Source organism: Eurypyga helias, unplaced genomic scaffold (genome assembly GCF_000690775.1).
Source record: "Eurypyga helias isolate BGI_N326 unplaced genomic scaffold, ASM69077v1 scaffold6868, whole genome shotgun sequence".
NCBI classification, from domain to species: Eukaryota; Metazoa; Chordata; class Aves; order Eurypygiformes; family Eurypygidae; genus Eurypyga; species Eurypyga helias.
In genome coordinates this window covers 108,462-133,926 of record NW_010264904.1, presented here as the reverse complement: position 1 = coordinate 133,926, position 25,465 = coordinate 108,462, and the positions used below count along the sequence as shown (strand labels likewise).

The window sequence follows — 25,465 nt, the reverse complement described above, 5'->3', positions numbered from 1 at the left end:
CGATCTCTAATAAAAGCTTGGAGGGAGATGAAACATGCATTCATTTTAAATAGTGTTGTTTTCATAACTGTTATATTTGTAAACTTTGCTTTTCTGTTCTGGCTGAGTATCACTGCTTTTTACTTCCCTGCATATACTTCTCATGGAGGTAACTTGCTGATGCACAGAGCCATACTTGAACATGTCTGGAGTCTGTGTGTAAACTTAAATTTTCTTTGACAGTACTTAGTTAAATGTGAAGCATATTAAGAGAAACTGTACATGTAGAGAGGTTGAACTTCTGTGAATTTTTTAAGTGGTGGTGGGTGTTTTTGTGGATGTTTGGTTGGTTGGGTTTTGGTTGGTTGGTTTTCTTTTTTTTAGCCCACTGTTTTTAGTGTTATCCTGAGTATTACAAATAAGTCAAGCAAATCAGTGGAAAGAATCCTCCCAGGAGGACTAAGAACTTTCACTGAGCTTGGTTTTTGTACTGCAGGCACTTCATACTGTGTCTTTTAGAGTATTATCCAGTTAGACTTTCAGGGTTATCTGAACTGATAGATACAGAGTTGAGAAAAATCAGCACAAGTCCAGAGAATCTGACCATTGCTCACTTGCAGGCTCTGAGCTGTTGTGTTTTGTTTGATCTGGGTCTTAAGCACAATAAATGAATCATAAAAATCAGGTTTAGACCTTAATACAGCTCTCCAGAAAGCTTTGTTCAATCCTTGCATGTAACCTGATTTCAGGATGACTGAGTTCCTCCACGTTTATTAATAGTTCTCATACCTTTAAAGATACCATTATGTAACTGCTTTGTATCGAATGTAAATATTTGTAAAACAATTTCAAAGGACTGTTTTTAGACTAGTAAACGGAGTTTTACAAGAAAAAAATATTGTTACTGTCCCCATTCCACAAAAGAAAAGCCTGTCAGGGAAACATCTATGGAATACTTAGCAGATGCAGTGTGATTGCTGGAGTTGCAGTTAACTTTTCTGTATGGTATTCTAAGCAGCAGTTTCAACATGGTATTCATAGAAAACAGATGGTTTCTAAGAGCTAATTAGGAATTGTAAAGTAATACCTGATAACTTTAAATTTCCTTCTCAGGGATCTGTATCTCTGCTAGAAATATTCCTGGGGAGGCTCAGAAAAAAGAAAAAAGAAAATTTAAAAAAAAAAAAATTCCACTGATATAGTATGTGCTTTCTAGAAACCCTTTTAGCATCATGGCCTTATTTTGGGAATGAATGAGCCACAATGCCTATTATTCCTCAGACTTTCCACTTGCAACTGAATTAAGAAAGACTATTGTTAATGTCGAATAGATGGTTTGTATCAATACAAATCATATCTCTAGGCATTTTCTTTAAGGCAGCTTCTAAGAGGGCTTCTTGTTTGGGCAAGGCTTTGCGAGTCAGCCCATTTTAGTATTGTGCAGAGTGCACTTCATTGCCAGTCCATTTTTAACGTACCAGTAGAGAAAATGTCAGAATGAGTAAAATCAAGTAACTATGATTGGATATGCTGAATGCAGATAAGGATTAAGACTCTTGCAGTGAATCTGCTAAAAGTAGCTGGGCTTGGGTTCTAATTTTGAACACTAAATCAGTTGATCACTGACAGGGCCCCATGGACGTCTGCTTGGCACACACAGTGAAACTCTAACCAGAGCTAGTAAAAACAACATATGTTCCCAGAAGCTGCTTAGGAAGATCTTTAAGCACTGGAGAACATCTGCAAAAGCCTTAGACCTTGAGGGTAGAAATAAGGACACCAATAACCTCATAATGAAGGAGTAGTCGCCAGAACTATACTCCATCTTTAGCAATAGTGACTAAATGGATTAAGGCTAATATTGCTGTAAACAAGCATAGGAGTAGTTGAAATTGTAACCAGGGCTCCAGTATGGACAGAAATTCATTCAAGGAGAGGAATTGCAAGGGCAGGAGGTGTAAAGTGAATATGTTAGTGTAACAGATGTGTCGGGATATCATTACTGAATCTCACATATTTTTGTTTAAATGCCTGCTTTACCCTTTTATGGGTGTTATTATCTCAAGACTGTGGTGATATTTCAGCATTTGAAGAGAATGTCAGAAATCATGCCTGAGGAAGCATTTTCTGCTCTTGGAGAGTATAAGATTCTTATGGTCTAAGGATGAAGAGAATGACAAAAATTCAGGTGTTTCTGTTCCTGACACAAGGTACCTACAAAATATTAGTCAAATGAGAAATATGTGTGTGTATATATATATATTTTTAAATCTTCTCAGTCAGGATCAGACAACTAACTGTCTATTATGTAATGGAAGTTAGCAGGAAGAAAAAAGATGAATCACACTATGTGCTGCTTAAATTAGGATGCTTCTCCAGACATTGTATACTTTATGGAGACGGAACAAATAAAATCTTGACTTGACTGTAGAAAATTGGAGGAATGGGCTTAGTGCCCCATTGTTGCATGTGTAATCAAAAGCTTGTGACAGTGACAACCTGCTGCAGTTGTTTGCTTCAAAGCATAGGTAATTTGAGCAGATCTAGTATCTGCCCTGATGTTCTACTTAATAAACACTCCCTGGTGCTGCTGCTAGTTGCAAGGTATGTTTGTGCTATTAAGAGACTGCTTATATTCCTTTTATTCTGTTGTATTGCAAACAGACTCTAGTGTACAGTGTGCATTTCTGTGCAGTTGTGTACCCAGATGCAGGGTGTGGAGCTGTCTGTACTACAAACTGCCCTTCTGCAGGAGCAGGGGTGAGTTTATAATGCATTCCAGTTCCAGAAGGACCGCTTGACAGTGAATAGGTGCAATTGCAGTGTGGCTTTAGTCGGCTCTAATACAACAGCAGGGAACTGGCAGCAGCCCAGACCTCAGCTTCTGGTATTGGTAACCACGATGCCAGACTGCCTTTTGCAAATTTTTATGCTGGAGCATTGTTACTGTTAGTATTGAATATGGCTAGATTAAAGCTACCCTGGATTTTTCTGCACGAAATGGAGTTGTTGAGTCAAGTTTACAACTTGTATGCTGATATTATAATCTCCAACCTCAACATTATCTCAATACAGAATAAATTAAAAACCTCTTTTAAATACACTTTCCAGCTCCTTATGCCATGATCTTATGTCTGCTTAGTCTTGCTGAGGACATTGCTTTGTTTTTTAGGAAAAGGACAGGGAGGGAATTTGGAAGTTTTTTGTTTTGCAAAGTAATTCTGATAGTGGTGATGAAAAAACCCTGTAATCCAAGGGTTCACAAATTATTTGCATATGTATTTCCATCAGCTGCAACAATAGGTGCATTTTGAACCAGATTGAACATCTTGATACCATTCTTCGTAAACTGGAATATGGAGCATAGAGCTAAGGCATCAGTGCTGTAGCTAAGGTTCAGCTAGACTGAGCTAGACCTTGATGAATTCCACTTGTTGGGAGCTGCAGTGGGAACATCATGAGATGCCAGAGGTGTTGCAGGTAGAGTAGCTTCCAGATCTGTACAGAATAATGTGGCAATTCACCTATTGGGGCTGCATTGGCTATTCTTAGCTGCCCCAGACTAGCTTAGGATCAGGAGCATGGAGAACATCCTTTGTATTGTTGGAGGTGATCTCCATGTCACTAGCTCTAATAGGTATTACAGCTGGGAACCTTCATCTGTTCCCAGTTTTGTTGTAAACTGTAACATAGTTTACAAATTTATCTGTATTTGTAGTTTGAGTAATGTTTTATAAAAATCCTCTTTCATTGAAGTTGAAAACAAGTATGATAGATATATACAACTGCTAAGGAAAACTAATTAAATAGAAAAAAACACAAAAGGGCGAAGCAGTATTATTTATATTACACAGTGACATTAGCAAGCACAAAACTGTCTTATAACTGCTCTTACTGATATGTGATCAATGGGAAAAAAATGGTGATATCTCCATACATAACTCTTGCTTCTAGTTCTATAGCCTGGTCGTAGTTTTAGCTTAAAGCAGACTGGGTTTTTCTTGTTGTTTGTGTGTTTATTTAACCAGAAATACGTGATCAGTGATGTTCAGACTGGCAAGCTTTCTACACAATGTGACTAGGAATGTAAAAGGATTCTACTGCTGCGTTTACTAGTTTTCTCTATGTGAAAAAAATGTGCTCTATGCAGAGAAAATAGTGTGGTCTTAAGCATCGTGAAGACAAAGTACAATGAAATGCTTGATGAAGTGGTGAATTAAAAAAACCCCGAAACACTGACAACTTGAAATTAACAGATGTATGCCAATTCACTCTTCTCATTGTATTTAAATGGCTTACATTAATGTATTAATGCTTCTAAGTAGTTTTTATGTAGAGGAAAAAGGGTTATTTGAAAAAACAGCCCTCAGCTAAAGTAATGTATTTGGAGAACTCTGACTTTATTGTGGGAAAAACACAAAGTTTGGAGACTTGGGAGTTTAGCTGCAGTTATCTCGAGTAAAATTTTGGAAAAATAGACTAAGCCAAACCACTGAAAAGATTTGGTCAACCAAAATCTCAAGATTATACAAATCTAAGTTTTGCAATAGGGCTTCCATTATGTAAATTAGATTAATGTAATTTGAAAGTCACGTTAATGTAATTCTAAAGAAGAGGTTTGTATTACGGGAATAAATACGGTTTTTATTTGCTCTTGAATGTGTGGTAGGAATTTGGAAGAAAGTACTGATTCAAGTATTGCCAGATGTAAGTGGAAGAAAGTGAAAAATTCTTTTAAAGTGCCAGCATTGTTTTTGAGGGTAGCAGAGCCTTTGGTGACCAGCCTTCAGTGTTGCGTTTCACATAATTTGAAGATTGTTTGCTCCATTTTACACTTCATGGCTCAGTATAATAGAAGGAGGCATGGAATGTATTTTTAAAGTTTCTTAAAAAAAAAAAAAAAATTCAGTGGTTTGGAAATGGATCTTCAGTAACAATCTATGATGTATTGTTCCTGCTCTCTGAAAATTTATTTCCAGGTGCCAGTAGTGAATTGTCAGCTAATTAGGAGCATCCTGTTTTGAATTTCTCATGTATCTCAAAAGCACCTATCATATAATTGATAGAGAGGTCCACAAAAAAAGATAATGTTCCCAGATGCCTCCGATGTTCAGCAGTGTCTCTGATGTTCTGGCTCAAGAAACAGTCATCCAGACCGCTTTTGGGTTTTTAAGTATTTAGTTGTTTATTGCTGAATTATGACCCTCTATGCGTCTCTTTCACTGTATATTTTACTCACACTTTTAACTAACAAAAAACCCAGACTGAGTCAGCCTTTAATTAAAAAAAGTTCAGAGTAACCTAAATCCTCTGCCTAACTCACCAAAGTCCAGTTCCAAGCTGCCAGTAAAAGTATAGCAACAAAAGTGTAATACAGTGTGATTTTAAAAGAGAATATCTAGACCACTTCACCTAAACCTTCCAGCAGATGCCACAAAAGCCAAGTGACTGAGAAAAATGGGGTCTAGCATTTCTTTTCTGTATTGTCATGTTACATGGTCCGGAGAGTTTGGAAGGGCAGGGTTGTTTTTATTCTGTGCTTCTGGAGGTGGGTTTGGTTGTGGGTGTTTGTTTTTGTTTGGGTTTTGGTTTTTTTTTCCCCTGAAACTTGTGGATGTTTGTTCTAAGGAAGAACTGACATTTTCAGGCATGAAGAAATGAATTAAAAGCATGTGTGAGATTTTGTTGGGTTTTCTTTTTAAGGAGAAACTGGTGGGGGCCCCTTTTTTCTGGTAGGACACCTTTTTTCTGGTATAACAGTATTGATACATCTGTTCTCTTGTCAGTGACTAAAAATGGTACTTTTCCACTGTCTGAAAACCATTTGTTGTCTGAACATGAAATGAAAGATGTTTCTACGTCTTCAAATGTGTTTTACATCTGTTTATCTGCTTAGTGAAGCAATTCACAGCAACAGGCTTAGAAGTCATTTTGGTCAGTTTGGAGCTAATGGAATTTAACTGGATCTCTGAAAGCCAGTTACAAAGTACAGTTTCTGTTTCCTGTATTACAGTAATTTTTCTTGCATTTCTTGCATGAACTCTTTCAATTAATTGGTTATATATTCATTGTTTTTACTTGATGCCCCTAGCGCAGCATAACTGTTCCAGATGTTGCGTACAAGTTCAACAGACTTGAATAGATCACGACAGGCAAACAGAGTAAGCATGAAAGCTGATTTGTTGAGCCCCAAATACCTTCACAGTATTGTATGGTAGTTTTTTTTTTACACTGTATTTCTGTTATTTCATCTGTGAAATGTCATTGTTTGAAAAGGTGAATAGAGAACATCTGTAAGCTTAATTCTGTTTCTGCATTTCCAGTTTGCAATTAAGTGAGAAGGATTCTTCAAGAATCAAATTTCTTTGAAACATCTGCGTGCTGTTTGAATGTATGGCAAGCAATTAGCATTGCAAAACCTATAAGCTAGTATTGTAAAAATAGAACTTTTGCGGTTGTTGTAGTGGAACAGATAGAATGCTGATTAAATGAAGTAACTTAAGGGTTAAAAATGTTGAATCACCAGAACTTAATATACGTGTGAAAAGCATCCTTCCGGCCTGTAAGGAGCTCAGTGGATTTTAGCAAGACTTCTTGTACCATGAAATGGTATATATGAAGGGGACAGAACTGAGAGACCTGAATTTATAGGGTATCTAAACTTTTTCCCCTCCCACTGCAGTGCTGTGACAAACAGCTTTGAATGAGTACAAGGTTAAAACCCTGACACAGGAACTCGGAAAACAATAGATTGTTGTATCTCTATATAACAACATTAAATTGCAGTGAGTCATGCATTTCAACTAGTATTTTCATCTTAGAGTTGCTTAATTTGATTTTTTAATAGAATATGTACAGAAACCTGACTTTAGCAGCTATTACATGAACAATTCAAACAATAGGATAACCATAGAATCATAGAACAGTTTGGGTTGGAAGGACCTTGAAAGATCATCTAGTCCAACCCCCCTGCAATGAGCAGGGACATCTTCAACTAGATCAGGTTGCTCAGAGTCCTGTCCAACCTGACCTTGAATTGTTTCCAGGGATGGGGCATTTATAACCTCTCTGGACAACCTGTGCCAGTGTAAAACTAAAACTTGCACTTAAAGCTTAAATATGCATGAAAATCTATCTGTGCCCTTCATCAAAGGACCTTTCCCGTTTTCTACCTTTTCTTTTATTCTTTCTGTACTGGCCACAAACACTGAGTTTGAATATGGAAAAACAGTTCTCATTTGAAAAACTGCTGCTTCTGTAACTTCTCCAGGAAATAGCATCTGCCCATGAACAGTGGAAAACTTGGATTGCAGTAGGTTATTGTTCTGAGCCACAGCAACTCTTCTGATTTAAAGTATCACAGAAATGAAAGTACATTCAATATTTGGCCGTATGATTTAATTTTCTTAACCTCTTCATAGTATGTGAATGCCATGTTTTTCAAGTATGGTGATGAGCTAAGGACACTGATTTCTATAATAGGGGCAAATGTGTGATTTTATGGAAAAATATGGTATATTTTACTGCACTTGTGTTGTGGAACAGGGTGTGATTAAATCCATAAGGTTTTACTGAGTTGGATGAGCTAGCTGTCTGTCCTTGTATGTACACTTCTTCTTTTAATGTTCTTTCATAATACCAGTAGCTTCTATTTTTAGACTAGCTACTCAGTGGTGAGATGGAAGGTTAACTGTGTGAAGTCAGGTGCTATTTTTGGTTCTCTATGAGGCTTCCCAGTTTCGCCACTTAAGGAAGGAATCTGTTACTCTGATTTTTCAGCTACTGTGATTAATGCACCTATGGGCAAAGACATAATCCTTGTTTTGTGACTGAAAATACTGTTGGTTTTTTTTCTCTTCAGACAAACTGGATTATGGTCATATCATGAGCTGCATTTATTATGTTTCCAATTTCCACTTATTCCATGTTTAGTAAGGCTGTTGTTTCTTTGCATAACTCTTGAAACTGAGAAGCATGATGTTAAACTACTCTGTTTAATACACTGAAATTATTGATTTGTTGAATTAGTGGATAATATTGCGGGAAGGGTTGTTCTGGGGTATTTTGTGTTACAGAGATAGGTGAGTTGTACAGTGTGCTTCAAAATGATTCAAAATTTCCAGAATTTTAGTCCTTTTCAACTGTTATTATCGAATATCAAAGTAGTTGCACATAATCAGTGCAATACTTGAAATACGATTTTGCACAAAGAGATCAGTTTGGCCTTTGGAAAAAATGGTGAATGGACCTTGCCAGAAAGTCCTGCAGTTCTGGAAGGCTTTAAGAAATAGATACATGCAGGAACTCACTTTAACTTGTGCATATTTCTACAGCTTATGTTTCTTACTGTTATTTCCATTGCGTTGAGGATGATCTATTTGAATCACACCCAGATGCACAATCTTCCATTTCCATGTGTGTATTTTCTGAATTCAACTTTGAGATGTTAAAAAATACATGCAAAAATCTGTTTAAAATTGAAACCAAACTTAAATGGGATACGTGCTCTATTCTGCTATCTGTTACCAATAGCTGTATGGCTGTATGAGTTGTGACCTAAGCAGTCTGTTTATGCAGGCTTTCTACATTGTCATACTGTATTAGGCGTTTCCTGGGCTTACTGCCAAACTGCTTCTGTTTACAAGGCAGCAAGCAAAGATTTAATATTTCTGTTTTCTTTCTTACCCTTTAGATTCCCTGTGGGACAGAAGGGTTTGTCTCCTCCTTTTTCACTGCTGTTCCTCATCACGCAGTATCAGTGAAAGGAGGTTCATTTTCTAATGATGACTTGTAATAATGTGACACAGCCATTGATTAAATAGTCATTTAGAAAGCTGGCCTAGAAGAAGTATTCTCATTATGGTCTTTGTTTCAATTTTTTTTTTCCCTTCCCCTAAATAGGTTAACAAGCTGCCTTTATCCAGTGCAAGCAAATCCAACATTTACAAGTTTTTAAAACCAGAAAACTTAGTTTTTCTCTCACTGTTTACTGAATTTAATAATCTTGAAGGGAAAGACAGGAGGTGCCAGATGCCAAACCTCAAATGGTAAATCAGACAATGTCTCCTGGAAGTTCTGACCTAGAAATCGGATGTATTGGATAGTTGTATTGCAGTGTCCAGCAGAGCTGGAGAGGCCCTCAGACCTTTCATAAGCTGTGGTTGTGCATAGCTTCATGAATGTGAATAATACCATTAACTGCTCTTAAGCCTAGATCCAACCAACTTTATGGGTTAAAAAGGGACTTTGTAGAGTGAGACCAAAAACCATGTGAACTACTTGAATTAGCTATAGGAGAAAAAGGACCATCAGCATGTTTTCACAAACAGATTAACTGAGACTGTTAGAAAGGTCTTAGATCTTCTGAGTAAATTGCAAACAAACAAACAAACCTCTCCACTCCCTTTAAAAGAGTTTCTTTATTTTCTTGAGAAATGTGGGCATTTAAAATAAGGGAAAATCAGAGTCTTTAAAATCTGAAGTAAATTTGCTGGTCAGGATGCACAGTGATATAACAGAAGATCAGGTCATGATTGATTTTGTAACAAAATTACTTTTCTCATTCTTTCTGCATGATCTGATCACTGTTGCCATATTTCACATTTAGTTGCAGACATAATAATTGTGCATTTGAGCCTCAGCAATTAAGAGGTATTTGACCTAATTCCAATTATTTTTAGAGAACAAAGAAGATTTTTTTTTTTTTTTCCTGGTCTGCTAATGACCTTACGGAAGTTGGCAGTTGGGGAAGTTACTATGGTGCATTGCATAATCTTCGTAGCTTCAGCCAGTAGGAAAGGTGTCCAGAGTCTTATTGAGCTCATGGTTATATGTCTTCAAGCTTTAGGACTCCACAGACTACTCCGTAGCTGGTTTGGGCAGATGTGCACAGGCTTAGTAGCATTTGAGCTCTTTCAAGCATTGCATCAAAGGATAGTAGCTTGTTTACCCTTCTTTTGGTGTTGTGTAATTTTGTTTAATTTGGGAATTCCCAGAGGTTCTGTAGTAGAGCTTTCACAGAGAACGTATGTTGATGAAGAACAGGAGTTTTTTCAAGTGTCAAGTGCTTCTTCTCTACACCAGTAGGAATCTTAGCACTTGACCTCATTTTCCAGGTTTATTACGTATAGCAGTGTTTTTTGTTGCTGTTCTTGTGTACAGTGTAGGCTTCTATACTTGCCTGACTCTTGAGCACTTTGTTTTCTGCCTGCTTCCAAATCACTTAGCACAGTTTCCTTCAACACTTTGTCATTTCTATCAAATGAATAGTGTGCTGAGTTTGTGTGGCAGGGTTTTGATAGTGAGGGAGGGGCTATAGGGGTGGCTCCTGTGAGAAGCTGCTAGAAGCTTCCCCAGCTTCAAGATGGACCCACCTCTGGTCATGGCCAAGCCAGTCGGCGATGGTGGTAGCACCTCTGGGATAATAAATTTAAGAGGGGAAAAGAAACTGCTGAGGAACCAGCAGTGAAGAGAGGAATGGAGTGTGAGCAAGACGACAAGGCAGAAAACCCAGGTCAGTCCAGAAAGGCAGGAGGAGGTGCCCAGAGCAGAGGTTCCCTGGGAAGGTCATGGGGGGGAGTGGAGACCCACCTGCAGCATGGGGAAGACCCTACCCAGAGCAGGTGGCCGCACCCAAAATGTCCGTGACTCTGGGTAGCCCACACCAGAGCCATCCACTCCTGAAGGGCTCCATGTCTGTGTAAGGGATCCACACCAGAGCAATTAGAAAACTGCAGCTCATGGGAAGGACTCAGATCGGTGAAGTTCATGGAGGACTGTCTCCTGTGAGAGGGACCTCGTGCTGGAGCAGGGACAGAGTGTGAGAAGTCCTCCAAGGAGGTAGGAGCGACAGAGACAATGTATGATGGACCTGCCCACAACCCACATTCCCCTCTACCCCTGTGCTGCTGGGGAGAAGGAGGTAGAGAAATGGGGAGCAAAGCTGAAGCCTGGGAAGAAGGGAGGGGTGAGGGGAAGGGGCTTTATCTCTCATTATCCTACTCTGATTTAATTGGTAACTGGTTAAATTGTTTTTTCTTCCCCAAGTTGAATCAGTTTTGCCTGTGACTATAATCTCTCCCTGTCCTTGTCTCAATGAGCCTTTCCTTATTTTCTTCTCCCTATCCCACTAGGGAGAGGAATGAATGAGTGAGTGGCTGTGAAGTGCTTACCAGCAGCACCTTAACCACTACAGATAGGTTGTTAATTGAAAAATGAATGCTGGCAATTAGACTACTTTTTTTAAAGGGCATGGCAGGGGCTCATGGGTCTGACTTTTCTCTGTATTTCTACTGCCTGGGTACATTCTAGCTACCCATCTGGCTATTCTCTTGCTGTTTTCTGAAGACATGTCAGGAAATGTGACTCAGTATAACCAGGCAAATTGCTGTCTTTAGCCCAGTGCTGAGCCTCTTTTGGGCCAGTCTTGGTTTCAGTCATGAAGGATATTGATGGCTTAGTAAGTAGTTAAGAATATTGCTTAAACACATACACTCCCACTCCTTTGGTCAAGTTTTTCTGTCAAAGTGCAGAGGCCAAGGGGAAGTTCCAAGGTAAGAAAATCTGTGTTAAAATCACAGGACTCAGTATGAAAGGGTGGGAATGCCCTTTTCACCTTCCTTTTTGAGTTCTTGAGGCTGCCCAGAGGAAAGTCATCCTTTTGAAAGTTAAGTCTGCTCCTGTTGGTGATGGAACTGAAATAGAAAACAGACAAGTGACCAGTTTCTGCAGGAGTGCTTTCCTTGCATTTTGTACTTCAGGATGTGCATAAATCCTTGAACTGTAACCCCGGCAACTTCAAGGACGCTGCAAGAATTTTAATGAGACTGTTTGTACGTCAGTTAAGAAGTGTTAACTTTATTTGAAAAGATGAAACAAAAATGATGATTACAAGTATGACTTGACTGGCAAAATAGACAAATATTTGACTTTTGCTTACTTAGAAATAAAGGTTGATGCAAGGGGGAGAGAGGGCAAAACCATCAGGAATTTGTCCCGGTCAAAGAGGAGTAGCATTTCCCAGCAGCAATGTGGGGACCCCTCACACTGAAGGTGTGCAAAGGGAGGTTGTATCTAGATTTGTCATGATGACATTTAACAAATTACTTTTTTTTTTCTCTTCCCCCAGCAGTTAATATAAAAAAGCCCCAATGTGTTTCTTTAAGAGTGTCAGCCCCAAATGCCTGTCATTACTGCTGGGCTGAAAACACACAAATCCAGCTGTTACTGTACATGCCAGTTTGCATGTCTCTTATGTTATGTGCTTCCTTTTAAAAATATTTACACCGTATCCTGTTTTCTTGAAGTCAGTAGATAAAAATATTTCTTCCGTTGTTAAAACAAATACAAATGATCTTGCATATCTTTTTCAGTTTTGATGTTTTAGTTCCATTTTCAGCTGATGTAGAGAATTTGTCATCCAGAGAAGCTTTGCCCAGACACAGGGTGTGGCTTTTCAGACTTAAGCTGTACAGTCCTGTTGCTGCGTACTTTAAATGGAATCAGCCTTACTAAACTGAGCCAAACTATTTGTCTTTATAGCACTTCCTTCTACATTTAGAATGAAGCATATTTGTAGGACTGGAATAAATACAATTTATCCAGTGAGTTCCTGGCTGGAGGGTGTTGATACATGGTTACAGAACTCTCTTTAGTGCTAAAGATTTGGGAGGAATTTAATTCTTTAGTAATTTTTCAGGTGTTTATAAAATCTCCATGGTGTCAGTGTCTTAAAGTTTTTTAGGTTTGGGTTTTGGTAATTTTTCCCCTCTGGAGGATGTGGATGAATATCCACAAAATATTTATCTGCAAATATTTTGTGGATAAAGGTTTGTTTATATCAGGTTTTTTTAATTGTAACTTCACCATAAATGACAGTTACTAAATACCAGTTGAATTCTGTCTATAAAAGACCGATTATTATTCACGTTTCTTCTGTTGGGAATGTATCTTCTGCTTGTTAGATTCAGAGTTAGGAGTAGGGGTTGGTGTAAATTACATTTCTAAACTACATTTTTAGTCACAAATACAAGCCTATTTTAGAAGGTAAATATGGGTGTAACTGACATTAAAACACTGCAGTAGTCCAGAGCAGGGGATCAGGATGTTGTTTTTTCAAATAGATGTTATCACTCCCTTCCCTTTCAACACCCCTTTTTCCATATTCTGACTTGCATTTTTGCCCATTCCTGTGACTTTGTGTTTCATTTTTTTCTGCTTGTAAACCACATTTTTGTGCTTTCAGCTGTGTGATTTTTGAAGTGTTTTTACCATTAATGGTCTTGCAAACTACTGATAGTCCTGCCACTTTGTCACATAACACATGCTTAGAAATAAATACCTCTTAGAAAGGTCTGTGATTTTCAAAAGAAATTCTCCATTGTAATGGGCAACTCAAGTTTTGAATCACTGGATCTTTGATCCTCTTGTATACTTGAGTTTCTTGCAATTGAAGTCAATTACAATTTCATTTCCTAGTGATGCCTTGTGAATTTTACGTCTTCTCACCCTTAGGTGTGCACAGCATTTTTGAGCCCATCAGGTAGGAGTGCTGCCCATAATCATTTGCCTGTCATCTCAGAAAGCTATGGTGAGAATGCAAGTGAATGGATTCCATTGAAACAGACACACAATAGCGCTGTGGGTGACCCTACTAAAAGCCAAAATGTAATGTTGACTTCCAGTTACATTTATTCTGAGACTTCTCGCACAACATTTTTGGTTTTCCCTATTCCCATGTATTCCTGCTTGTAATTCTAAGCTATTATAGAAGTATTTCTAAAGGACTGAGTACAAGCCCAATCCAGTCCTATCCAAATATACACTACTCTGCTGTGTGTAGCGATATATTTTGAACAAAAGCAGTGCAACAACATCACCTGATAGCAGTCTGGGTCGTCAGAGGAGTGACAAAAAGTCACTTTCTGTTCTAAATAAAGGGAAGGCAGCGGAGTTACTAACAGAACATAGGCAAAGTTTGGCTAGGAAAGGGTGATGTATATAGAAATAAATAGGGTTTTACACATTTTAAACATGTTAATTGGAGCATCGAGAGTTAACAAGATAACATTTTTCTAAGGTGTTCTTAAAGGAGTTTTCAAAATACATTTCACTATTCTATGTGAAGAAAAGAAAAAAGAATTCAAGGAAGTGTGAAACTCCTTTGGACTAAGCCTTTATAGTGTTGGCTCTAATGATAAACCGTAAAAAAATTCCTGGTGCAGCTCTGCATATGCCTCCCATAAAAAATTCAGATTTAAAGTTGAATTACTTTCTTTTTTCTGTGGACAAACAAATCACATTCATCTTGTTTGTTTAAAAGAGAATTACATTCTATTTTATATTATGTTACGTCATATGTTATGTTGGGTTTTATTAATTTTTTATTAATCTATTAAGGAGAGAGACGTTCTGATAGGGCTTTACTGCAAGGCAGTCGATGGAAAGTATCCAAGTACTTGGATGTATACTTGGAGTATACAGCTCTTGTGGATGTAAACTAGGAAGTGGCTGGATTGGAATCTCAAAAATGACCTAATGACTGTAATTTAGAAAAACTATCAGCACTATTAAAAATCAGATCTCATTTTGGTGCTTAACCTCTTCGAGGTGCCTAAAGCTTTTCATGTGTTTTACTTCATGCATAGAAGCTCCCAACATCAGGTACAGCACAACAGTTGTTAGTTGAGTGAATGACCACATACTTGGCTGTTTTTGCTATGGTACACTTATATCCAGCTTTGCTAATACCATCTTCCTTTGAAAGGCATATTAGGAAGTATTTTGAATGACTAAACCGTTCCTTTAGCACTAAGTACAGCAAAACAAAGAATGGGTAAGACAATGCAGTGTATAGATGCTTAGTGGAAAGAGAAGCAGCATTTGTCGTACGCTGGTTTGATAAACAAAATTTTGGTCAGTCCACTCAGGTGGAAGTCACAGGCGTCAGGTACGCAGTGTGCAAGCAGACCAAGAGGCTGGCATTAGCCCGAGCTCCAAGACAGAGGTGTGTCTTGGAGAGACAGAGTGTGCTCCACTTCCCACACTTTGTCTGATCACTGGTACTAGTGATCACTGCTGTGTGTTCTTGTATATACCTGAACATGTGGGAAAGCACCTATGGAAATTAATACCTTTCTTAAAGTTCTATACTACCCTCACCAATAGCCATTTACAAAAGATTTTAAGGTGTATTTGTAAGGGTACTCCTGTCATCATCTGTGCACAGATCTGGCCCTTTGGGGAATTGCTCTGCAGACAAAAGGATGATGCTGCCAGCAGTTATATCCCTGTGTATTTCCCAGAATCTTGACATAAGACCTGTCATTCTCTCTCTTACTCTCAGCTCAGATGTTAGACTGAATGGGTTAAGGGGGAGGCTTTGAATCAGAACAGGAAGATTAATTTTTGGCTCTGCTAAACCACAGCATTTAACTCTAACCTCCTTGAAACAGCATGGCAAGGGCACTGGGGCTGTGAGTAGATCAGTGATGGCTACACACAGCTTGTGAAAATGGCACCTGGTTTGGGGGACTTTGGGGGTGAACTTGTGTGTCACAACGTATCTGCCCATGTCCAGCAGTGCTACCCGGGCGAGTGTTCTGAAAGCTTTCCCAAAGCTTTTCCTGTAGTAGGGTATTTGGGTTGCTGTATTCCTGAAATCTGTGGCAGTGATGAGTCCTCTTATTAGTAGAGAGAGTTATTAAGTAGAAAGGAATAGATCCCTTGTTAGCAGAATTTCTCTCCATTTGTATGGCCTTTTGAATCCAGTTATTACTGCCTCTTCAGTTAACTAGAAGCAGCTGTTTCAAATACAGCTGAAAATGTCTCTGGTCAGCGAGAGCAGGTTGTCATTGCCATGGTAAGATAACAATAAAAGGATTTTGGTGATGGCAGGAGTCCTTTGGCTGCGTAACAGTGACACAGATGCTGGATCCTGCATGTGCACTCTAGTGAGTAGCTGTAAGGGCACCGGCTGTTATTCCTGGGTTAGCTGCCATGACAACTGCGCTGCTGGTGAATGTCCTGTGTGGGTGTTCTTGCAGAGCGCTGAGGGTCATTGATATTCCGTGTGTTTCTCAGAATACTGCAGGCAGTAAAGACCCCTTCCCGTAGTTCTGCCAATGTTTTTTCTATTATCACAGTGGGTAAAATATGCAAGTGGTGCTAACAGGTATCTTGGAAGGAAAAAAGCTAGTTTCCCTAAAAGCAGTTTTCTGTTTTACCTCTTTGATTACGTGGTTTTACCAAATGAATCTTTCTTAGCTTCTATATAGCTTTTATTCCCAGATCTCATTTGGGTGTGCAGTGTTAAAGAGAATAGGGAAACAATTATACAGTAAAATTTTAACGTGTTTACCTATAAAAAAATAGCTTGCTACCTGCAAACACTTTTTCTTACAAGGGGCTTGGTGAGTTCAATGGGATTTCTTGCTGTGGCATTTTTGTTATCAGCATGCCTGTGTAGTTATAGGCAAAAATATAGGTGCAAAACATAAGAAAAGGTGGGTTTGGAGGTGTGGGGCAGTCATTTTACATTCTTGACCCTGAGGTTTCCTGGGAGAGCTGAAATATTTGAGAATGGGAGTGTTTCTGTCATTATAAAAGAGCATTATGGTATCACTGTGAAAAGCAAAACAGAAACTTATTAATTGTTGCTGACTAACTGAAGATTTAGTATTTAGAAGTACTGCATTTGTTTATTTTGTGTTGTATATTTTGCTGTCAAGGTCACATGCTTGCAGGACTTCTTTGGAGATGACGATGTCTTCATTGCATGTGGGCCTGAGAAATACCGGTATGCTCAGGATGACTTCGTGTTGGATCACAGCGGTAAGACTGCACATGCTAAACACACTGAAATAGTCAACTTCATTGAGAACTCTTCCCCCGATCCCTTCTGTATCTCCCCCATCCCCCTCTTCAATCTTCAAGAGTTGTGTGATTCAGGAAAATACACATAGGAATATGTTTTCCTATGGGTTAAAAAGTTTTTCCAAACCATCTTCTGGATTTTGTAAGTCTGTTAAAATGCACTAACAGACCTGATCTAATTACTTGGAAAACAGCATTGTATTTTAAAAGGTTCGGTCATAGACCTAATGGATCTAAAATCTGATAAAAACATTCACTTTTGACACCTGTGACTATAAGATCATCTTCATATTGCTGCCTTCATGAGATTTTTGAAAAATCTCATGAAGTGCTAGACAATTCACATGTTCCAGTCTTGGCTGCTGTTGACCAAGTGTTGAGCCTGTTTACATTGTGAGGTTATAGGGGGTGTTGAGTGGGGAAGGACATGAAACAAACTGGGACTTTGTGCCCATGTTGTCTACCATTGCCAGATCATGAATTTAACTTGTTTACGAAAGTTGTTTTCTGTAAAGAAAAATTTTAAATATAAGTTGAAGAAAAGAGCTCTTGACCATGACAGAGTTTTAGAATTGGTTTGGAATATCAAATGGTATATATGTTGGGTTTTTTTCTCCATGTTCATAGAATCATAGAATGGTTTGTGTTGGAAGGGACCTTGAAAGGTCATGTAGTCCAACTCCTCCCCTGCAATGAGCAGGGACATCTTCAACTAGATCAGGTTGCTCAGAGCCCCTTCCAACCTGACCTGGAATGTTACCCACGATATGGGGCATCTAAAACCCCTCTGGGCAACCTCTGCTAATGTTTCACCACGTTTATAATAAATTTCTTACTTACATGTAGTCTGAATCCACCCTTTTTTAGTTTTAAACCATTACCCCTTGTCCTGTTGCAACAGGACATACTAGACATTGTTTTTCTGTCCATACTGGTTCAGATGTAGAATCACCCTGATTTTCTTTTAAGAAAAAAATAATCTGTGCTAAAGAAAACTTGCCCGTCAAGAATCATCAGATTATTTGAGGAGACCTTCAGGTTGTGAAGAGGGTTTATTTTTTTCCCTTGCTCTCAGATAACTGAAAGCAAAAGCTCCTGATGTTTTTCTAATTGTTACAGATGCCATAATTTAATTACAAAATCTGCAGTTATGTCAAGAAATATTAGGTATATATCTAACCACTGGTCCATACATTTGGATGGATGGAGGATTCAGCTGATTCTCATTCTGTTGTTATTACCAGCACACTGTTTTTCCAGAACCGCCTGATTATGTTGATTCAACTAGCGTGGAAGTGAAAGGAAGAGTATTTAATGTAATTTTAGACTAGCTAAGATATTATTTTATTCTTATGCAGGAATGGAAGAGCATGGTTGTATTAACTCAACTGCAAATCCTAGTCTGGGAAAAATCATAATTTTCCTTGCAGATTTTAAGGCCGTAAGTTTGCTTTTCCCATTACACCATGTACAGACTTATTGCACTCATTTCCTTTCTAAGGACCCAGTGATGGAGGGTTTTTTCTCCCTTTACGTCTTCAGTGTTGGTAGTCCCTGCTTCCTCTAACAACTGTAGGTCTTGATGGAGAAAAGCAGGTTAGGTACAGAGTGGAACATGACTGGCAGGGCTAGCAGCTCTCCTTACTATTTTTGATTATGTCGTGGCATCATAATGATGGCATTGACATCCTAGTGGTGAGTAACAGGGACAAAATTAGGAGGGGAATTTATATGATTCCGTTGGGAGTGTTTTGTAGTGGATGCTAACTGTAGGAATTAAAATGTTTCCAAAATGTCAATGCATGTATGCCTATTGATTCCTTTCCCACTTAGGTTGTCTTTTATTTAATGGTGTATATATAGCTGATGGTAAATGGCAGTAATCTATTGTCTCAGCATTTTGGAAACCGTAGACATTTTTCACCTCTTTAAAAATTTGTCACAACATCAGTTTTGTGCAAAAGAAGATAAGTGGGGCTTGCTGTGCAGTTGCCCTGTGTTGAAGCTGCCATTTCAGTTAAACAGTAACAGTAGTGTTTGGAGGAGGCCTGTACATTGAACTGTTGTCAAAACTCTTTCTTCTTGCTTTGTAGAATGTCGTGTTATGAAGTCCTCTTATTCCCGATCGTCTGGCATGAGGCATACTGGGTCCAAAAGTCCAGGACCTTCACGTCGAAGCAAATCACCTGCCTCAGGTACTGTTTATAGGAAAGAGCTGAATGTGTAAAATACATAAAAGTTAGAATTAGTTTAATAGGATGAAAAAAATGTTGGCTCTGTCTAAAATAATAGTGCCACATTTTGTTTCCTGGGGGGAAAAAAGTGTTTCTTCAGTTTGTCTCATCCATTTAATACAGATTCATAATAAAATTTGCATTTACTTTTGAATCGTGAGAAGAAATGTGGTTTCTCTTTTTTTAAATAACAGCATAAAAATTTTCAGTTTATGAACATTGGAATAATTTGTGCTAGTTGTACACTTGGGATATGTTTTCAGCACGGCACTTGATTTTCTTGAAGACTTAACTACAGGATGGTTATGTGGTTAAATTCATGTTCATTGAACTAGAGTATACCCTTAAGTGGTTTAAATTAGAAAGGTTTCTGCTATATAATCCAAATATTGCTGAAAACATAGAAGTTTGCTGTTTCAAGTAATTTTAGTAGTAGTTCTGGAGTGTTATTGCCCATTAACAGAGAAATATTTTTCTTCTTCTTGTGTACCTGGTAATTTCAAAGAAAGGTTCACACTGTGGTTTTGCCAGCAGTTTGGCTGAACATCATATGTTCTAGCCATTGGGTGTTTTATGCAAAGCAGTAGAAGGGAGAAACTTGGGGTGGGTGTTTGGTTTTTTTTTCTTTCTTTCTTTTCCTTTCTAAATACAATTTCTAATTTCTAAATACAATAAAACTTAATTATTTTTTCCCTCAGACCTGGAAAAGTGGCCTCAAAATCAAACCATTGAATATGTAAATATATGATGATCTGTTTTGAATGGAACTATATATGTAAGCTCCAGTGCCTGTATTCAAAACTGGAATATGTTCCAAATTCTCATTTCCATCTCAGTATTTGTGTTGCTTAATTGATGCTGGTTAAAGTAATTTTATATCTTGGGGTTCTTTCAAAGTGGAATTATTTATCATTTGTTTATAAAGGTTGAATATTTAACTGAAAAGTTTCTAAGAAGGATCGCAGTAACAACAAAGAAAAATATTTAGAAATCAGTGTTGTCATTTCCTTACTCATTTCTACCTAGACATCACTTTGGTTAGTTAACTTGAAAAATTTATGCAAAGCGTCTGGTATTTACCCTTCTATTTACTTGCCATTTTTTCTTCATGTAGTCTTTACTTACCTTTATTTACCCTTCTTCCTTCCATGCATGTTCAGAGCTGTTTAATAACTTCTTTCCTTAATGTCTTTTTCCTTTGTGTCAAATATATGAGTACAGTAAAGAGGGGTGGCCACTACTCCAGTGCTTATTCTTCAGCAAAGTCCCCAGGTGAGCCATTACTATTATGGCTGTATATCACTAGTGTGTCTCCTCCCTCTCCATTTACCTGTGTTCTTTTTGCTGTATTTGTGAATGTTTTCAAGCTTGAAACACATGTTTTGCATTCAGTGAACCAGAGACATAATGGGTGTAGTTTTTTTGTTGAAGTAGGTTGTTTGATTGAAGTAATATAAATGATGCTTTATAGTTGTTGGACTTGTGCTAATGGTGTCAAATTCATAAAGGTGTAATTTGACTACAAGCAGAGGAGCATTCTAAGAAGCAATACATTTGTGTGTGTATTCTAAAGCATATTATAATAGAAAATTTCAGACACCTCAAAAAGGCAGGGCTAGCAGTTGCTGAAAAAAGCAATGCAAAAACGTGTCATAGATTTTCATTTTATTTGCAGTTTCTTACCTTCCTTTGTTTTCTTCTGTTATTTCAGCCTAAGTTCTAAAAGACTGAGAAACCTCTTTGAACCTTCAGTTCAAAGTGAAAGTATCTCTAAAACAAGTAACATGCATTTTGATTGGCAAATAAGTTGAGACTTTGGACTATACTAGAAGTTAACAATTTAAAAGATATTCATAGGTTTTTCAGTTTTCAACATTCCAATAGGCTAAAAATTGTAGCCTAATATATACTACTTAAAGAACAACAGAGAAGAATTTTTTTTCTGTATATTCAGGCTGCTATACATGTCAAAAGAAACCTCAAAAGAACTTAGCTTTGTGGTTTAACCCCAGATGGCAACTAAGGACCACACAGCTGCTTGCTCACTTCCCCCTGCCCCCCAGCAGGATGGGCAAGGAGAATTGGAAAGATGAGAAAACTTGTGCGTTGAGATAAGAACAGCGTAATAATTGAAATAAAATAATAATAACGATAAAATTTGTAATGAAAAGAAAAATAACAGAGAGAAATCCCAGAAAGACGGGTGATGCAAATGAAAACAATTGCTTGCCACCAACCAACCGATGCCCAGCCAGTTACCAAGCAGTTGCCCCCTGCGCCAGCCTTCCCCCTAGTGTTATTGCTGAGCATGACGTCATACAGTATGGAATATCCCTTTGGTCAGTTGGGGTCAGCTGTCCTGGCTGTGTCCCCTCCCAGCTTCTTGTGCACCCCCAGCCTACTAAATGGTGGAGCTATGTGAAGATCAGAAAAGACCTTGACTCTGTGTGAGCACTGCTCAGCAATAATAAAAACATCTCTATATTATCAACACTGCTTTCAGCACAAATCCAATACGTAGCCCGATACTAGCTACTATGAAGAAACTTAACACTACTGCAGCTGAAACCAGCACAGCAGTTGGCTGACTCTGTATAGGTGCACAATTTTTCTGTCTATAAAGGGCCAATTCCAGCTTTTACTGTTGTTGGTGTTGGGTGCCAACTCACATGCACTGGATCTTAGAAGACATTGGCAAAGCTCTATCTACAGACAGCTCTTTCAAATAGGATCCTCAGCAGAAGGTACCATGTGTTATACAATCCCAGAAGGACAAAAGTTGGAAGGGACTTCTGGACATCATCCAGTCACAGCCCTGGCTCAGAACACCACCCTTGTTCACCAAGCATATCTAAGATACTAGCAAAGAGCTAAACTACTGTCAGTGTAGGCTGGGATGTTCTTCCTTAGACAGTTATAAGAGGGAAAAAGATGATGTTAACCAGCCAATTTCGCAGGTACAGTTTAGTGGTTCTGCTGATGCTTAAAAGGATGGTAGTAACTTAGAGACAGGTAAGGATGTCTGACAGCGTAGGCCTCAAAGGTCATATTCAGGAAATATTGATCTTTCTAAATGGTAGAAAAAGAATTTGTGAATAAACAAAAATTTTTCCTCCTGTAGTAATAGCTGATCATGTGGAAGCAAATTCTACCGTTGAAGTATCTAATTTTTGGTCATGAACTTTACAGCTCGGGTTTTTTGATAATGGCTAGAGAAAACTGTATGCGAGAAGCAGAGAACAGCATTCACTAGTGCTTTTCATTGTCATATTTGCAAATTCTTTATAAAACAAGGATGTGTTGATATGACAGATATCAAGAAGGTTATCTAAGATGAAGTGATGAAAGGAATTCTGCAGGAGGGACATATGCTTCTGCATACTTTTAGCTTCTTAAAAGAACACTTAAATAATTCACCTATGGTTCTTACAGGCAACACTTGTTAAAGTCAATACAAAAATATCCTAAGCACACTGAATACTTTCAGTAGAAAAGGCTAAGCTCTTAGTTCTGTAACGGGTCTGGGAATGTAAATCCAAGTTATCAGGCTTCAAGATAGACTTACTCTGTAGCTAAATGCTAATATCTTAACATCACACATCAGAGTGTGATGTTTTTTTATTTTCATAAAAAACGGATTTGTGGAAGTTGCAGTGCAGTTAGCGTGGCCTGCTGGCAGATGGACTGCTCAGGTTGTACAAATAGCACTTGGAAGGCATCTTCGGCACTTGGAGAACGTTAGGGTACTAGGTTGATAGACGTAAAATAAGTCCAATAGCACTGGTTAAGAAGTGATGCATAACCCATGAGAGACCTCTGAAAGTGTAAAGGATATGTCCAGGTATAACTGTTACTTACTTTGAACCTAAGTTTCTTTTTGCCAGAGTTGCTTTTTTCTCACTGAAAAAATAATTCTTCACCATGAATCAGCTATGAAATCTTTTTAGCTCTTAAATTTCTGCCTAGTATTTTCCTTTCCCAGGAAAAATGAGGATCAGCTAGAGAGGAAATAATGTTGCATCATATAATGTTGCATCATCATATTTGTGAATGGTGAGCAGTGTGCTATTCTGCCTGCATCGTGAAAGTCACCAGCTTGATTTTTTTCAGAAAAATAGGACTGACCTAAGTTATATTCAAGTTACCAGAGATGTTACAAGATGTTGTATCAGGCCTCTCTGGAAAACTGGACTTAAAAGGAATGCACTCTTGAACTCAAGATGGGGAGGATATTGTGTTTTCACAGAAACTTGAACTTCCTGAAAGTTCAGAAATAACCTACTAGCTTTTAACTTGTTGGCTTTTTTTCACTAAACCAATATTTTTCTGTACGACTGGTTAAGTTCTCTATCACCCAAACAGCTCATACGTCTGGATGTTTTTCTTGGAAAACAATCAAACAAAACCACTTGTGTTCTGTGAAACATTCTACTTAGAAAGTAAGGCGTTGATCCAAAGAGAGCTGGAGGGTCAAATGTCTTTATGAACACTTTCTTTCTTCCTCTTTTAAAATTGTATCATTTACTGTGATATCGTACAATAAAATGCTGTGGCCCAAAGCTCTTGCACTGGCAAAGGACAGAATAGGCCTTTTGAATCTCTTTAATGACAGTGCAATATCTGTGTGTCTTCTTGATCCCATATCCAGCCACATGAGTTTGGGGAGCAGTTGTGTGGCATGCAAGCATATCACTTATTCCTGAATGCTGAGGAGTCTGTTTTAGTCTTTGTATGCAGACTTGGGTGGTAACTTGTGAGAGAGGTATGTTATGTTTAAACATAAGTTAGTTTTTTATCAATTATTATTTCATTAATTATTATTATTTTATTTTTTTTTCTTTCATTTGTTTGCTCTTATTGCTTTGGCCAGTTAATGGAACCCCAAGCAGTCAGTTATCCACCCCTAAATCTACAAAGTCCTCCAGTTCTTCACCAACAAGCCCAGGAAGCTTTCGTGGACTCAAAGTAAGTGCAAGAACCATCGAAAACCCTAAATTCTATTATTAATTGAATGATGTATTACAGTGATACGTAGGAAGAAAAAAAAGGTTATAAGTCTGTAGGGTAGCCTTGCCAACATGATTTTTGTGTTAAAGTGGAGAAGAGACGTGAAGAAAGATTTTTGCATTTTGTCTTTGATTGGCAGGATGGAGCTCTCAGCATAGGAAAGGTGGAGCGTGATGGTGGTTTTATTATGCCAATTTGCCCCCCAAACTTTACATTGTTTTGTGTACTGCAGAAACCCCCCAAGTAATTTGTATTGCCTCGGCCTATGTAAATGTAGTATCCTCTTTTGGGTACCTTATAGTCTTGTAGCATTGCCCAAAATTTTATCTGAAGCACCCTTTTTCATCCACGGCACACAATTTCACCCCTCAATGCAATCTCCTGCCTGAAAGCGTGTGAGGGGTTCCCTTGGGAGCAGCCTGATGTTTGGCAGATTTTTCTGTGTATAGCACTAATTCTCTTCCTCTCCCACTTGAAAATTGGTAGCATTCACAGTTCTTAGAGGCTGCTCTGTGCCTTTCGCTCAGGCAAAATGAAAGGAACAGTCTGGAGCGCAGCTGAGCATCTTACTGCTGCATTTGTGCAGCTGTCCTTTCAAGGGGAATTTTCTTATGAAATCATCAGTCGCAGCCTTTCTGCAAGCTCACTGGAATACTCGCACTGATTGTTCTGATCAAGTAATAGCTCCCATTGGTGAACACAGTTGTGAAGGGCCTGCATAAATCTGTGGAAAATGTTTTCTCAGTTAAGAGACTGGCAAAAGGGATGTGATGTGAATGGTATTTAGATTTGGGTTTTGACATGCTAATTATTACCAAGTCTTTGTCTGTTTTGCAAGGAGTATGGCAGTGGTTTCTGCCAGGCTTCTGAGAAAAGATTTTGATTTATTTGTTTAATTCTCATATATTTTCAGTTGTTTGGTTCACTGAGGCAATTTATTGTCGATCTCTGCCTTTATGTTGTGAGCTGTACCATCCCATAGCTTCTCTTTGTCCATTTTCCCCCCTATAAAGCATTTTGATGAGCAGCAATAGTTCTGACGCTGAAAATTAGAACTGTGTGTCTTAAAATCAGTCTGGACAGCTCTGCTGTAGAACTTATTGTAGAGGACACCAAAATCATTGGACTTGAGGCTCACAGCTGGTCTGCACTATATTTAACAAATGCTCTTTTGTCATTCTTTAATGAAATTACAAGTTTAGAAACTATATAATGTGGTTGGGTTTTTTTCCCAAGCTGTCCTGTCTGCTTTTAGCCGATTAAAGCTCCATTAAGATAAGAGATAATTCTAATAGTAACAAGCAATTTTCACGAAAATGGACATGTCCTCTTTCCCCTTCACTGTCAATTTCACTGAAGTAGGCTGCTGTACT

The 25,465-nt window shown here is 38.3% G+C and overlaps 1 protein-coding gene across 1 annotated transcript in view; it reads left to right on the top strand.

Moving 5' to 3' along the window:
• DCLK2 (doublecortin-like kinase 2) overlaps positions 1-25,465 on the top strand; it is a gene marked incomplete at its 5' end in the record, with an annotated part of 72,964 nt that overhangs the window by 15,303 nt on the left and 32,196 nt on the right. The window contains 4 exons of the mRNA XM_010156527.1: positions 16,707-16,809; positions 18,945-19,046; positions 20,307-20,357; positions 23,956-24,050. Of these exons, the coding sequence (XP_010154829.1) occupies positions 16,707-16,809; positions 18,945-19,046; positions 20,307-20,357; positions 23,956-24,050 (351 nt within the window). The remainder of the gene's footprint in view (positions 1-16,706; positions 16,810-18,944; positions 19,047-20,306; positions 20,358-23,955; positions 24,051-25,465) is intronic.